At 41.6% G+C, this 15,291-nt stretch overlaps 1 protein-coding gene across 4 annotated transcripts in view; it reads left to right on the top strand.

The window, feature by feature from the left end:
• The window catches only part of RNF130 (ring finger protein 130), a 55,781-nt gene that overhangs the window by 20,848 nt on the left and 19,642 nt on the right, over window positions 1–15,291 (top strand). For 3 of the 4 annotated variants that reach the window (XM_063348857.1, XM_063348856.1, XM_063348859.1), the window contains exons 3-5: window positions 3,498–3,748; window positions 7,063–7,134; window positions 9,433–9,515. In XM_063348857.1, the coding sequence (XP_063204927.1) occupies window positions 3,498–3,748; window positions 7,063–7,134; window positions 9,433–9,515 (406 nt within the window). The remainder of the gene's footprint in view (window positions 1–3,497; window positions 3,749–7,062; window positions 7,135–9,432; window positions 9,516–15,291) is intronic. The other variant, XM_063348858.1, reaches the window with a different exon arrangement.

Here is a 15,291-nt window from a genome sequence, read left to right as displayed (position 1 = left end):
GCCTTTTGAACCATGCCTGTCTTAAGCTTGGTATCCTGGCCATAGTCATCTGTATTTTGAGCTTCAGACAAACATTTGGTAGACAAGAGTCAACAAAACAGACACTAAGGGAAACAATTATTCACTTGTGATGAGACCAATAATTTTTCTTTGAGATGACTTTCTATTGACTTTCTAAATGTGCTCTTTTAGAATTGCTAGGAGATATGGATAGATTAGTGAGAGACCAAAGCAGTTTCCTTAGCTCTACAGGAAACTTCTGGGTGTTGCTGTTTTTCCCATCTTATTTTTAGTGTCTTATCAGCTTTTAAGACCTCCTCTCTTCTCCTCTCCCAATGTAATAGTACACAGATTTAATGATTAATCGCATCTTCCTCTCTTTTCATGCATAGAGTTGTATAACTATCCTAATTAAACATGCATATGGTAAAATTGCAAGCTAGAAAGATCTGTCTGGGCTTGGATGATAGCAATTAAATGATTTATATTTACAGGCGTCAATATTTATCTTATGCGTACCGTCTGTCCTAGCTTGTCATCTGTGGTTGAGTGTGTGGTTCATTGGGTTTAGTTTGCACTTCAGCTTCTTTTCTCTGGACACCGTGTTCCTGGCTGAGGAGAGTACTGCTTTTCATAAGATTATATAGGAAGACCGTATTCTAACTTGTACAAACACTGTTAGTCTCTTCTGTGTTCACCTGAAGATTTTTTTCCTGCTTAAGTTTCAGAAATGCAAGGTTTCAAGGTGCTTAAAATAAACGAGTCAGTGTTCTCATCCTGCCCCCAATTGTTCTCAAGCAGGGAGCTCTTGCTAAAATTATTTAGGGTGATGCCCCTGACAAAAATACGGATGAACCAAGTCCCAGTTTCCACTGAGCTTCAGTATGTTAAACAGGCACAATTTATTTTTCTTTTCTGCAGTTCTCCTTGGCTCTCGCAGGGTCAGAAGCAGCAGTAGCACTCTGGCTGTTCCCGGTTGAGTCATTTGGAATGCAAATCACTTTGCAGTGATGCCAGAGGTTCCCTTTGTGCTGGGCTTTATATAAAACGCGTGACAGATTGTCAGCTTTGTCCCATTCCCCGGGCAGCAGGGAATAGGTGGAGGCTTCAGCTTTTGATTCAGACAGAACTGGGCGAGTATCGGAAGATCTTAGTCAGCTTTGCTTTGCAGATAACTGTAAATCATGTCGGAATGCTACGTTGAGAGCTTCTGACTGATATTTTGATACTAGCATAATTCCTCGGTGCAAATAAATACCTACTAGGGAAGTTTAGAAGAACACGTGCTCTGGGGAATACAGTCGCCCCGTACCCTTCCCTGCCTTTCTTCACTATCCGAACTAGGTATGAAGAACAGAAGTTGGGAGAATATCAGGCAGTTTGAATTACCTGCTCTTGATTGATCTTGCAGGTTTTGGGGTTGCAGGAGCACGTGCTGCATCTCCATACGGAATCTTGCAGGAAAGGTGGCTCCCGTCCTGTGATTAAATGCTGCAAGTCTGGGCAAGGACTCTCTTCCCAGCTGGGCAAATAGGAATCTGAGTAGATTTCCTCTTAAAATAAAGCAAGTGGTAGATTTTTACTCTTGTTTCTGAGCTTTGCTGCCTGTTAAATATTTCGATTGGTTTGTGTGAAACCAAATTCAGTACGTCTTGAATTGAAGTGTCCCTGGACTAAAGTGGACCTTCTGTGAACCTGTGGTATACTAGTGATTAAATAAGTTGTATCCATGAGTTGTGTCGGGTTTTGGTTTCAGTTCAAAGCTTTTGAGTTACTGTGACACTTGTTTCAAAAATACTCATTCAGAAGGAAACACTGAACATTCTTTTCCTACTTGGACCTACTTAGACAAGGCATGAATGTCTTTAGCATTTCAATTTTGAAGAAAGAAAAGTTGAAATTTCTTGGGGAAAACGATTTTGGGGCTGTGGAATGTTTTTTAAATTATTGTGCAAATCTTAATTTCTGAGATTATCAGCTTTGTTTCTTCTGAGTAGTTCTGTCAGCACAGTCCGCAACGCCAGTGTTAGGGAACTTGCTCTGAAAACTGAGGGTAGTGACTGTAAAAGTTAGTTTGGCATGGTGAACGGAAAGAGTAATGAGAGAACTTTGGAGTTGTGTAACAGTGTTAAAGCCCCCATGTTGGTAACTTACGCAGCTGTTTGGTTCTGTTGCCCTGGCTTATTGTGCCTTGGGTTTCAAAGACGCTGCTCTCTTGGGTCTTCTATGCCATTTTGTGGATACAGTAACTTCTTAAAAATCAGATTTTGATTAAAAGACTTTGAAGAAATTCCTTGTGTTAAAATAGGACCTCATGTTCTCTCTTCACTGTCACGCTAGCTGCTCTGTAACTTAAATCCACTCTAAATCCAGAATGTCCTCTCTGAGGGAATGTGAATTGGAGCAGGCAGATGGAGCAAACAGATGAGCAGACTTTGCAAGCATTTTGAAAATAGGTCTTGAAAGGGGTTTTAGTATAGGAAGCAAATAGATCTGGATGAATAAGAATGGCACTCATAAGGCTTTTTTTCTTTCTGACTTTGGTTTTCCTGTAAACTGCTTTCTTTGAACTTAGATCAGAATTGCCCTGAGTTTAAGATCCTCTTTTTTATGGGGCCTCTGCTTTTAAAACATAGGTGCTCTCTCTGCTCAGCAGGTGATTTTGTTCTTTTTCAGCAAGTCTTGTGGTTTGTTTCTCTTATTATCCTTGTACCAATAGTTTTCCGTTTGGGACAGGAGGTAGTCTAGAGGCAAGATACTACAAAAAACAGATGGGCTACATGTTCAAAACGGAGCTGATGAAGCTGACAGCCTCTTTGCGATCTTATCAGCCATGTCTTTGTATGGGTGATAAAATCAGCAGTCAAACTTCTGCCGAGTTTTGGTTGGTTTTTTTAATTTCTCTTCTGCTTTGCAGCCAGACTTGTGCGCTTTACTTTCACTTCTGTCTGAAGCGATGTGGGTCAAAGTCTGGCTTTGCTGCTTCTGTGCTAGAATTGTGATTTGCAGGCCCCTGGCAACCTTGGTGGCATGTGAAAGCCACATAACCACGCAGGGGAACTTGTCTCACTCAACTCGTACGCGGCACCGCGTACGCTAAGACCACTAGCAATATCACTGAACTCATCTTCTAAATGTTTTTCTGTGAGTTGCCTGTTGGGGTAATTCACAGCTTCAAACCTGGAACAAATGTGCTTCTGAAAGCCAGTTCAGACTGCACCCAGTAATTACGCTGTGGGTAGTACTGTGTAACCACGGGTAGAGATCTCCTGCTGTGTGTGGAGCTGCAGACAGTTTGCATGCGAATGCCCTAATTTGAAAATCTGGGTTTGAAGGACACGCCGTGAGTCGAGTGCCCAGTAGTGTGTTCCATGTGCCGTAGGTAGCTGAGATTAAAATCTCTTCAGTTGTCAAATGGCTTTGCATTTGGAAAAATCTTGTGAGCAGCACTCCGTGTTAATTTTAAATGTAAAATTACGATTTTTCTCTTTTTATAGGAACTGGAGACATTGTTGCTGTCATGATTACAGAATCAAAGGTTAAGGAGATCCTGAATTACTTGGAAAAGAATATCTCTGTCCTGATGGCAATAGCAGTGGGGTCCCGTGTTCCTCCAAAAAACTTCAGTCGGGGCTCTCTAGTCTTTGTGTCAATATCATTCATTGTTTTGATGATAATTTCTTCAGCATGGTTAATATTTTACTTCATCCAGAAGATCAGGTACACAAGTGCACGTGACAGGAATCAGGTAAGGGAACTTTTTTTTTTCTCTCAAGTTCTGGAGGTGATATTTCTGTATGCAGTAGTCAATAGAGAACAAATAATTTCTTAAGGAATGTCCATCAAACTAGCGTTCAGAACCTCTTTGTCCTGAGGCAGAGCATGTTGCTAGACAAGGATTTTTATATAGCAAAGTGTTTTCATCCTGAGCAGCACCAGTACGAGACCTTGTTACATGACAGGAAAGAGAACTGAGGCAAAATATTTGGGTTTTGATGAGTCCAACAGAAAGATAGAATCTGTGTTGGCTGAATGTGTATGCTGTATGTACATTGGGGATGGGAAGGAAAGTTAAATCGTGAATGAACTCCTGTAGTGCAGGAGAACACAGAACCAATGTTACGAATTCTATCCCTCTTCTTAAGGATTGCTTCGGCAATAGTTAAGGTAATTCAGAAGTTGTATAAAGCTATTTCCAAACTATAATCTGTCGTGAATGTTAGGGTAAGAAAACTAAGGTATAGAGCTGCTTAGTGATATGTGTTAACTTTCGACTTTATTCAAGATCACACTTGGTATGGAATGTCTAATTCTCCTGGTCATATATTTTAAGTAAAATTTTGTTCAATATGCCTTTCTTACCTTTTCTTTCAACTCTTAATTTGTTGAAGGATGGAATTAAGTATGGCCACACTCGGAGATCTTGGCTAAATCAAGTCATCAACTCAAATATGAGTTGATGACTTTAGAAGTAAATGTTTTACTAGTGTGGACTTAATGACCCACCGCCTCCGTAGTGTGCCTTGGCTTTTATTGAGAAGGGTCAGTAAACCTCAGGAAATGTGCTGTGCCCTCTTTGCCTTTGTATCTCTCTCAAGGCAGCCTTACAAAGCTGCTGGACTCTAGTCACCGTCCCCCCTTATCCCCCGAATTACAACTCGTACACAGAAGCTCACTGTAAGGCAGTGCTTTGGTGTTTTGTCAAACCTAAAACAAATGCGAACTTATAAAACCTCAGTTGTGACAAAGGATTTCCTTTTTATTTTCTATAAATAGCATCTGATGCTGCAGGTCCCGTGGGCATCCTGTAGATTTTCCTAAGGATGTCATTCTTAAATGACCACGCTGTAACTGGTACTTAGTGTGGTCCCTTGGGATGGTGAAAGTTTAAATATAACTGTTAGTCAATGAATGTCTGTGGAATACGAAATTGTGTCTCCTGCATCCCCTACGTGGTTCTAGGCTTCTTCCAAATGTCCGTGTTTCAAAACAGTCGCTCCATGGGGAAAGGGCTCTCATGACCCTTTTTCTTTCTTTAGATTTTTACAAAGGTCAGGACAAACTTGATGAAAATTTTATATGGTTTAAAAAGCTGAGCTTATTAAACTTTAATAAGAAGGTGGCGACAGCTACAGCTTATTTTTAAAAAGCTTTGAGAGCTTTCACAGAGAGAAGGCTGTACTGTTAGTGATGAAATAACTTGTTTTAGGCTATGATCTTGTTTTTAAGTTATGTCGAGGCACACTTTTTTTTTTTTTAAATCAAAAACATGCTGCGTTTTGTAGATAGTGCGAGTAGATACTGGTATTTCACATCACTAGTCTTGCACACTTCCGCCAGAGGTATGAAACTCTTTCGCATGTGGTGGTTGCCTTTTCCATCGAGACAGTCCTGGCTTTTAAAAGCAAGCATATGCTGTATGGCTCTGCCCTAACCTAGCAAAATAGCAAATCCTGAGCATTTCTGATGTTCACAGAAAAAAAAAAAAGTATTTGTTAAAAGTAGAAAATGGAAGAGATGGATCTCTTAAGTGGAAGAGATGAAAGTTATTGTTTGGCAAATTTATTTACATAAGAGAACGTGTATACATTTTGGAAGAGTTTTGCTGAAATATTATGCTTCCCATAGAAAATAATCTATTTTACTATTTCTTGTAGCGCATATGCAATCCTATGCAGTACAACTAATTATAATTACTACCCACAATTACTTAGTTGGTAGCGTTGAGCATTTAAGTTAAATGCCTTTTCAGCCTTGTTCCTCTCTTAGTAATCACACTTCTGGTTGTGCAATGATTATCTGCTCCAGTGGTGTATCAGTGTGTTCTGTGTCATTAAGTACTCAGGCCAATATGCTTTTTCCAGGACTTGTAAATTGGATTTGCTTAAATCAACCAATTTCTTACATGTTGAAGTTAGGATGAGATTTATGACTTCAGGAAGCATGTAATTTTCCCATCCCAGCTCTGTCTGGTGCTGCATTTCCTATGTGGGTATACTTCAGTAGCTGGGACTGAGTATTTGATTATTTTTTTTCAAATCCATGCTCTGAAAAATATAAATAAGAGCTGTTCTTCTATGGAAACCACAAAAAAAAAAAGTGCTTTTGTAAAGCCTGTCCCTTTCAAAGGCAGAGCACTTAGTACAAGATGGAGGTGGAAGATGAAATACACGAACTTCCCTTTTCCAGTCAGTGTAAACCAAATCTGATGGCTCAGGTTCCTGAAACAAGAAGACATGCGCTTTGTTCCACTGGGTGCCCCGTCTCTGGGATCCCATGGACCAGCTGGCAAACAGCTGTTCTTCCTTGGCTGGGAACTGGGAACTGCAGTAGGAATTGGCACTTGCGCTGCAGAAATGGCTCCTTCCACCCAATAGTGGTGGTCATAAAAACGGCATAAACAGCAAAAAATAGCTTGGCCTATGCATTGAGGTTGAGGTTCGTCTTCGAACCAGTTTTCATTTCAGCTTTATTTAAGTCTGTATTGGCTTATTTAGATTTCATGACCCATTTTTTTTTTTTTTGTGAGATCCTGGTGGTTTCAAGTAATAGCAAGAGAGAAACTAGGTTACGCTGAGAGGATCTCTTGAATCACAGAATAAGATCAGCCCGCTTGGGGAGCAGGGGGGGAGTAGTAATAATTCACGCTTAAGAAGAGAAGAAGGTGTTGTATCACGGCACACTGAATAAAAAGCAATATGAACAGAACATAACAGAAACCATTGGGAAGGCATGGTGCTTCAGCTTTTATCCTGCAGGCTGGGTTCGGTTAGGTTTTTGTCACACAAACATTGGATCACTTCTGTGGACTTCTACACAGCCCACGAGGTTTATGCCCATGCTTATCGAGTGCATTTGTGGGCTCAACTGTCGGGTTCATTTTTTTTTTTCCTGACAAATCTCTAACTGCAGGCTTTGCTGTGTACGCTTTTTGTCTTATGTGTTGGCCTACTGCCACAGCGTGTATTGCAATGCTAGTATTGAGCCCAAATAAGTCATTATAAAGTAATGAAGCTTGATTATCAGGGTTAATTTGTGTTCTTTTCTTTGTCACTTTATTAGCGTCGTCTTGGAGATGCTGCCAAGAAAGCCATTGGTAAATTGACAACCAGGACAGTAAAGAAGGGTGATAAGGTATAATAATAAGATTTCAACATGGTAAACTAGAGCATGATGTTTAATTTTTGCCGGGGGAAACAATCGCAGTTTTTCCTTTCTGCTTCTGGTTTATGACCTTGCCTTCCTTGTTGGAGGCTTACTTTGTCCTGTGGCACAGTATTTTGTGTAACATTTAGTATTAATGTATGCTGTAAGTTTCAAATAAGTTTTTCTTGCTTAAATACTACTTGCCCTCCATCTGGCAGCTGTGACCGAGAGTGGTTTTGTGTGCTAGCTGGCTGGGGGGGGGTTGTTGGTAAGAGTACATAGGGCTGGCATTGTTTATGTGGAATTCAGTAAGCTTAGAATCGTTCCGTATGTAAGTTGTGTAAAGTATAAATAAATTTAAAAGACAGGTCATAAAGGACAATCTCTTATGAACATCGAGTAATCTGAAGGGGAGTATAAGCAGGCATTTCGTTAAAGGTAGTAAATGTTACCCCAAGAATATTTCTTGCCAGTATACAAACTAAAATGTAGGGTCTGTTAAGTCCTAAACTTTTTCCACTTTCATGAGCAGTACTGCTTTGTCTTTGATTCTGAAAGGAAAAAATAGTCACTTAATCTTGCTTAACTTTTGCTCTTTAATTTGTAAAAGGCAAGAGAATTCTGGCTGTGATTTGATTTTTAAGACAAGATTATTTCTTTGGGCCTTTTTTGTGTGATTCTTTTTTATCTTTCTGATCAACACTGTCAGCACTGGAAGATTGGGAAGTGATGGAAAAATTTGCTTCCAGAGAAAAGGCAGAAAAAAAAATGTCTTTTTGCTCTTTCTCCCTCCCTATGTAGCTTTATTTCAAGACAGCCTACTGCACTAAATCTGTCGAGTGGGTATGGGAGTACATACAGATAACAAGAACTTTTCCATATTAAAAGATGCCGTTGTCTTGATGATATAAATTCAAAACTGGCAAGTGACATGGAGGTCATGGTACAGACAGTTTTGGGCCCCTCACTACAAGACAGACACTGAGGCGCTCGAGCGGGTCCAGAGAAGGGCAACGGAGCTGGTGAGGGGTCTGGAGCACAAGTCTGGTGAGGAGCGGCTGAGGGAGCTGGGGGTGTCCAGCCTGGAGAGAAGGAGGCCGAGGGGAGACCTTCTCGCTCCCTACAGCTCCCTGAAAGGAGGGTGTATCCAAGGGGGGTCGGCCTCTTCTCCGAAGGAACAGGCAACAGGACAAGAGGGAACGGCCTCAAGTTGCGCCAGGGCAGGTTTAGGATGGATATTAGGAAAAATTTCTTGACCAAAAGGGCTGTCAAGCCTTGGAACAGGCTGCCCAGGGAAGTGGTGGAATGGCCATCCCTGGAGGTATTTAAAGGACGTGCAGACGTGGTGCCGAGGGATGTGGTTTAGTGGTGTTTTTGGCAGTGGTAGGTTGATGGTTGGACACAATGATCTTAAAGGTCTTTTCTAACCTAAATGATTCTGTGACAGCATGAGATGCACACACAGGTGAACAGAGGGCGGGAGAAAACCCGTCCTTCATCAGAGCAGCCCATCGGGATTCTCCGCATGCAGCACTGACTGGTGCTGGACGGGGGGTGGCTGTTCTCTTGCTGTGCTCCCTGTCTCGGTGTCTTGCTAGTAGCTTGCTGGCATTGAAGAGAATAATGAACTTGAACTAAAAGAAGGCAGAGGCTCTTTTGTGTTACAGGCCCAAACGTTTTAAATATATATTGCTGATTCCGTATTTACAGCCAAACGAAGTCAGCCCTTTTTCAGTGGAAATTTGAAATTCTCGTGTTTAAAAATAAATTAAAAAAAATCATAACTTCTGGAATACAGAGGAAGGAGAGGAGCCAGTCAGTGATCCTCATCTTCATGTCTGCGTGAGAAAGATGACAGTTCTGCAAGTAAGCAGACAAAAATATGTGCCTACTCTGAAATAAGTAAAAATGGTTAGTGCTGGCTATATAAAAGGGAATCCCAGAATTCTTATCCTACCAAAAAACACCCCTGAATAAAACGGAAGTTTTAGCTCAAAGCCGAAGTAAATCCTCTGTATTTTATAGTGATTCATACAAATACTAGAATCATCTTAGGCTTTAGCTTATGTTTGAAGTGGTCAGTTACCAGCTCCAAATGAGGGGAGAGTTTTGTATGTATGAGATGCTTCTCTCAAGTCATGTTGGAATATAACCACCCAGTCGTTGGTTTTGTATCTTCGTAGTAACAGCCACTGAGCACAACGCAGTTCATGTACTAGTCACAACTACTTTTACATTTGTCATAGCCTCAACTCTTAACTTGAATTTTCATTCTGTTCATTTTAGGAAACAGACCCAGACTTTGATCATTGTGCTGTCTGCATTGAGAGTTACAAGCAGAATGATGTTGTTCGCATTTTACCATGCAAGTAAGCTAGTAAAGTTCCTTTGTTTGGAAACTATTCTTTCTTTGTGCTCCTTTGCTTCATTTCATGGAATATGTGCATTGTGATTTACAGACACATTTACTAGATGTTTCCAGTCCTAATACCAGCCACTTTATTTTAGGCTATGATACCAGAAGGTGTGAAGGTGGGTGCTGGCACTGTTACAACAGTAGAGATTAAACAAAAAATTCAGATCTCGGGCAGTTTGGGCATATCAGCAGTAGAGCTATTAAGATTGCACGGAGGGGAGGCGGGGGTGCAGATTTAAGGACTGAGCAGTGGGTGGACACCAAAAGCTCGAGTACAGTGATCCAGGTACAGCTGCGGCATTCTGCGCAGCAGATGTTCAACATCGGCTGCTGGTTTCTGAAACAGTGTAGGAAATGGGAATGCAGTCTTTCCAACCTTCATACCTCCTCTGACATCAGTCAGCCGCTCTGCTGTCCTCTGTCTTTGGTCTCTCCAGTGCCGTGTCTGTTTGGCTTGTGCCTGAAGAGTCGTGCTTGCTGGATAATTCTGCGTTGGTGCTTATAATGCAACAACTTCCTCTTCCTTTTAGGCCATTCTCTTGACATCTACAGGTTTTCGGTTTATTTCCATTTCGCTTCCTTTCTTGAGTTGTTTCGGGGTATTTGCTTTTTGAGAGATGCTTTTTAAGTGCTTTTTCCACCTGGTGATTGGTTTTGATGAACCGGTAAATTTCGGTAGCCTTAAGCATTACGGAGGACATATTTCCCTTGTATTCTGAAATGCAAAGCTTTCTTGTTATCTCCAGACAAAAAATACATGTAAGTTACATGGTATACATGCAGCTAAGATCCAGTAATTTGACCTGTGCTTGGTATATAAATAGTGTTCTGCATGGTACTCTCAAAGCAACAAAGTCATGGTGCTGGAGTCAAGCTTCAGTCATGCAGCAGCACATAAGAGCTCATTATTGGTCTTCTAAATCATCCTGCAGGCTGCTCTGAATACCTGGAATATTTTTCTTCTAATGCATAATGAATTTCTATCATTATAAAAGGAAAATTGTATTATTTTATATCTTATTGATCAAAATACGTGTACATTCTACTTCTAAGGCCAGAAGTTTAATTCAGTTTACTTTTCGCTGTGTTCTTTACCTCTTGGACTGTGGGAAACAGTGAACCGGTTTAGATTCTCAGTGTTGTTGCTGATATACGCTACAAATGTTCGTTTAGAAACTTTCATTAATGTATTAGGGAATAGAACAGCTTGGTCTCAGATCTGTAAAGATTTGAGGGCTTGTGATCAGGTGGATGTGTGTGCATTTCCTCTCTGTAATTTGGTCGTTTTTACTGAAAGATGATGTCCTCTTGCCCATAAAAACGTACTCCCAAGTGTTAAGCAAAGATTCCTGTGATTTATATCCTACATTGTAATCTCCAGTAAAGCTTTCATATGTGAATTAAGCTCTAGTCTTTAATTTGTTATGTAGAAGATTATTTGGAAATTAGAGGAGGAACTCCTGGAAACTGCACACCAGTTTTGAATCACTAAGTTGATTATTTTTTTTATGAAATTGCCTCTTAAGAAAGCTTCACTTGTGTAGTTCAGGGTAGTACTGTGAGGCTCAAGGGTGTGGAACGGAGGGTCACAAGTCCCGCTCCACTGTGCCTTTCTGTTTGATACTGAACAGAGGTCAGAGGGAGGTCCTTGCTGATGAAGAGAGAATTAGTCTTCATCTGGTAGGAAAGCATCTTCTACCACCAAGGAGAATGCGAAATTGGGACTAAAAGTCAACTTCCCTAGTTAAACACCTGCCACTATCCAAGCAATGGATGTAATGTTAGTATCAGTAGATGTGATCAGACCATTTAACCAAGATGATCAGTGGGGTTTTTTTTGGGGGGGGGTTAATTGAAGAAAAAAAAAAAATTGTTTGCAAGGCCATTTCCTTCAGCCACTGCTTGTGAGCCCTTGTCCTGTGGACAGGGAGCTCCCTGCTCTCAGGGAGCTGGATGAAGGTGCACCCGGCTGCCGCCTCAGCACAGCCTCCCCCACTGTGATCTCCCGTGTAAAGGAGGTATTGAGACTCTTGTGTAGATCCTCTTCTGTTCTTTTTTTCACAAGAATATAAGGTCAGTGAAGGCTCAGATTACATTCCTGCCGAAGGCTGTATGACAACTTTTATGTTCACTTTCTACTTCTCTTCTTTAAATCTCGCGTTTCATCTGCTGCAGTTGAGCTTTGAGTTGAGTGCAAAGCCATCTTGGCTAGACAGAAACATTGAGATGAATACTTTCCACAAGACACTTTTATATTTGTAGATGAAGGGCCGACTACTCCCTGCAGAGGTGACCCCAGTAAACTTCAGATTGCATGTGAGACTTTTCAGTCTTCAGCATCTGAGATGCTTCTCCCCAAATCTTGTTTTGGAGGTTTTATCCCTTTCTACTTCCTGATACTTCAACGTCTCATTTTAGTGCAACATGCAAAGTTAGTTAAAAAAAAAAAAGTCAACACACACACAAAAAGCCTCACAAGAGAGTGTCTAAGTCAGATGAGAAAATAAATTGCAAGAAAACCATAGAGAAAATGGCTTGACTTAGAGGAAGCAAATGAAAGGCTAGAAGTTTTTCTTACTGTGCCCGTTGAGAAACTATAATCATTAGGCAGTAGGAAACACTGACATATGACATCTTTGCTGTTTTCATCAATTTAAAAGTAGCATTTCCCTTTGGTACCGCAGTTGTTCTCTGCAGTTAAGTAGGGTCTGTCACTCCGTGCCTCAGCAGAGAGGACTCTGGTTTGGGCAGGCACACAGCAGGCAAAGCCTACCAGCAGCTGCACAAGTTGCACCTAAAATTCTGTAATGAAACACCATATTTGTGATGTAAAGTTTTGTGGCAGGTGGGAAACTGTGGCCAATTTAGAAAAACTAAAGTGAAAATGATTACATACAGTGCAGTTGAATTTCTATCATTCATTTTGTGCTTCAGAGAGAGAAATATGTTTGGTACCAGCAGCCTGTGAACATACCTGTAGCTTTTAGTGCACAGAGGAATAAAGCAGTCATCTGTGTTAGGTTTACCAGCCTGAGGAACATCTCTGTCTTCTATGAATATCATTAAGTAAATTAAAAATAAGTATTGTAAGCAAATGTCAGAAGGATTATAGCAAAAGGCAAATCTCTTGTATGGTTTTCTTTGTTCGCATAGTTTTGCTTTACCATCACACTGCTGCGTCAGGGGATGAAGGGGAACTGGGTGAAAAGTGATCAGGAGGGGGTAGTGTGAAGGACTAGTGAGAGATACGGGAAGGGGAGAGCAAAGCGATGGGTTAGAGAAAAGCACAGAGTGACTTTGGAAAGGGCAGAGAGATGGCCGGGGAAGGAAGAAATTTACAAGGTAGGAAGGGAATTAAAGTAGTGAATATGTTAAAATAAACGGCTTTTGAGTCAAATTCTTAATATTTCCTGTATTGGGCAAAAAGGGGGGAAAGTGACAAAAGCAACTAAGCCAGATTTCCATCAGTTTGATTCTGTGCTGCTGCAAATAGATTCTTTTCTTTCTTTTTTTTTTTTTAAGAGAAAACTAACACAGTGTCTCGATGCCATCTTTTCCACTTACTGCAATGCCTCTGCACCATCCCCGTTTTCTCTGCTCCCTGCTTGCGAGGACAGTCCCTCTTTTCCCTCGGCAATACGAGGTATTTGTGGAGAGCACCGAGGCTGCTCTCCCCTGGCGTTGTCTGCTGGGAGGGGAGATGCGGCCCCTTCCTCCCCGCCGCAGCAGGCCAGACACCCCTCCTCGGCAGTGCTGCTGTAATGGGCTGCCTGCAGCGGGGCAGGAGGGACCCCTGTGCTGCTTGCTGGCCCGGCTGGGAGGTTGGTAGCCCAGGGTGAGGGGAGCAGCTGCCTCCAGCAAGTAGCCAAAGATCAGGTCCCTTTGGTGGGATGCTGAGGTGAGAGCAGGGAAGTCTAGTGAGCTCTTGGGAAATAGCACTCGTAAACTCGTTCAAACCCTTCTCTTTGTGTGACATGTGAATCCAGAGGCATTACACCACTAAAAGAGATCTCTAATTCACTTTTTTTTTTCCTGTGAAATGCTGCAAAGAAGATGTATCGTACAACAGAGTTGGCATTAACGGTGTTTATTACAAGCTAGAGGGCAACTGGCTTGGGTGTGCTGACAGAGTGGAAAAATACCTGCAGGTCACCTGTTTGGAGTTATGCCTGCAGGGGAGACTCCTCCGGTGCTGCCGGCCGTGCCGCCTCCGGCCCCTAGGCTGGAGAAGCAGAAAAAGCTGTGTCACACTTGACTCTGCGGCGTGTGGCTCCTGGGGGAGCATCATCAGCCCCCGTGACCTAGAGCAACTTGCTAGGAACTCTTCACGTTCATGCTCTTGGAAAACAAGTGACAGAAATATGGAGAAGGCTTAGGATAGCAGAAAATGCATGGGCTTCCTTTGTCAGAATGAGTTTTTAAAGTAATAAATGTGTTTGTTATCTTCATTGCTCTATTACTGCTTTTTAACTGTTGCAAGCAGAGAAACCCAGACAGAGCCTGAGCCACGATGATGGTATCGGCAAGCTTTTTAAGGAGTAGATAAACTGCTTAAGTAGTAGGCAGAGCCATGCCAATCTAAATCAATAACTAACTTTTGGAGAACTGCACTTTGTTTTTGAAAGACATTAATAAACATCCTTGAAGGTTTAGGAACTAAAAGCAAGGAATTAAGAGGTCACAAAAATAGTTGAGCTGTTCTGGTGCATTTGAACTATATCAAACTGCTAATGACTCTTTAAAATAAGTCATAATATTTAGCAGATGCATGTTGGCATCCGTATCGGTCGCCTGCTTCACTTGATCTGAGTGCTTCTACAGCACTGATTAGCCGATAACGATATATTAAAGCTGTTTTCATACTTCGGTGGAGTCTTGATGTCTGCCGTTTCCCAAAATATTAGATTTTCAGGTTTGTCCTACTCCAAAAACAACCTTCAGAGACTTAAAAGGAAACATAAGCAACTAAAAGCCATGATTTGCCTAACATAGAAAAATAGCATCTCTGTGTGTTTCAGAAGGTGTCAAACCATTTTCGATCACCCAGGATATCTAAACGTTGTTTCCTGTAGTTTTGTGAGTAATAAAGGGAATGCATTAAGACCTAATAACAATAGAAGCGAGTCTGTATTTTGTGCAATTACTTGGACAGTAAGCACTGTACATAGCCTGTGTTTCATGACTGCAGTATTCCTAAAGGACACAGTCCAGCAAAGTGACTAGCTGAGGTTCTGTAAGTTTCTATTCCTGCAATATCTGGGATATAGATATGCAAAGTCCTCCTGCTCCCTGGCCATCTTCTGTTGACAGTATTATACTCTGTAAGTCTGCGCATCTTCAGTGAGTACGGGTGGGACATACACTCGTAGCTGATGGGAACCTGATTATGTTGATATACTGTAGTCCCTCCATCAGTCTTAGTCGGCATAGACAAAACAGAATTATGTACTGTCTCTTTCTATGTTTGTTAACAAATACATGAGGCTTTTTTTTCCCAGTCATTCTCCAGACATTTAAAAGAGAATTATCTGGTAACATGCCTCCTTTGGTCTCTGCTTTTAAAATCCCATGGAATAGGGAGCAAAAAATCCCAGACCCCATGAGGAGCGTACTGAGGCACGGAGCAGCAAGTATAACCTGCAAGAGGAGAGGACGGAGAGTATCTCAACTTCATGCTGCCTTGGGGACATGCATGACCTCTTACAGACCGTGCCGATGCCTCAGATGGC

This window comes from Chroicocephalus ridibundus, chromosome 11, assembly GCF_963924245.1.
Source record: "Chroicocephalus ridibundus chromosome 11, bChrRid1.1, whole genome shotgun sequence".
Classification (NCBI taxonomy): Eukaryota; Metazoa; Chordata; class Aves; order Charadriiformes; family Laridae; genus Chroicocephalus; species Chroicocephalus ridibundus.
Note: the sequence above shows the minus strand (reverse complement) of the source record. Positions and strands in the feature narration are given on the sequence as shown.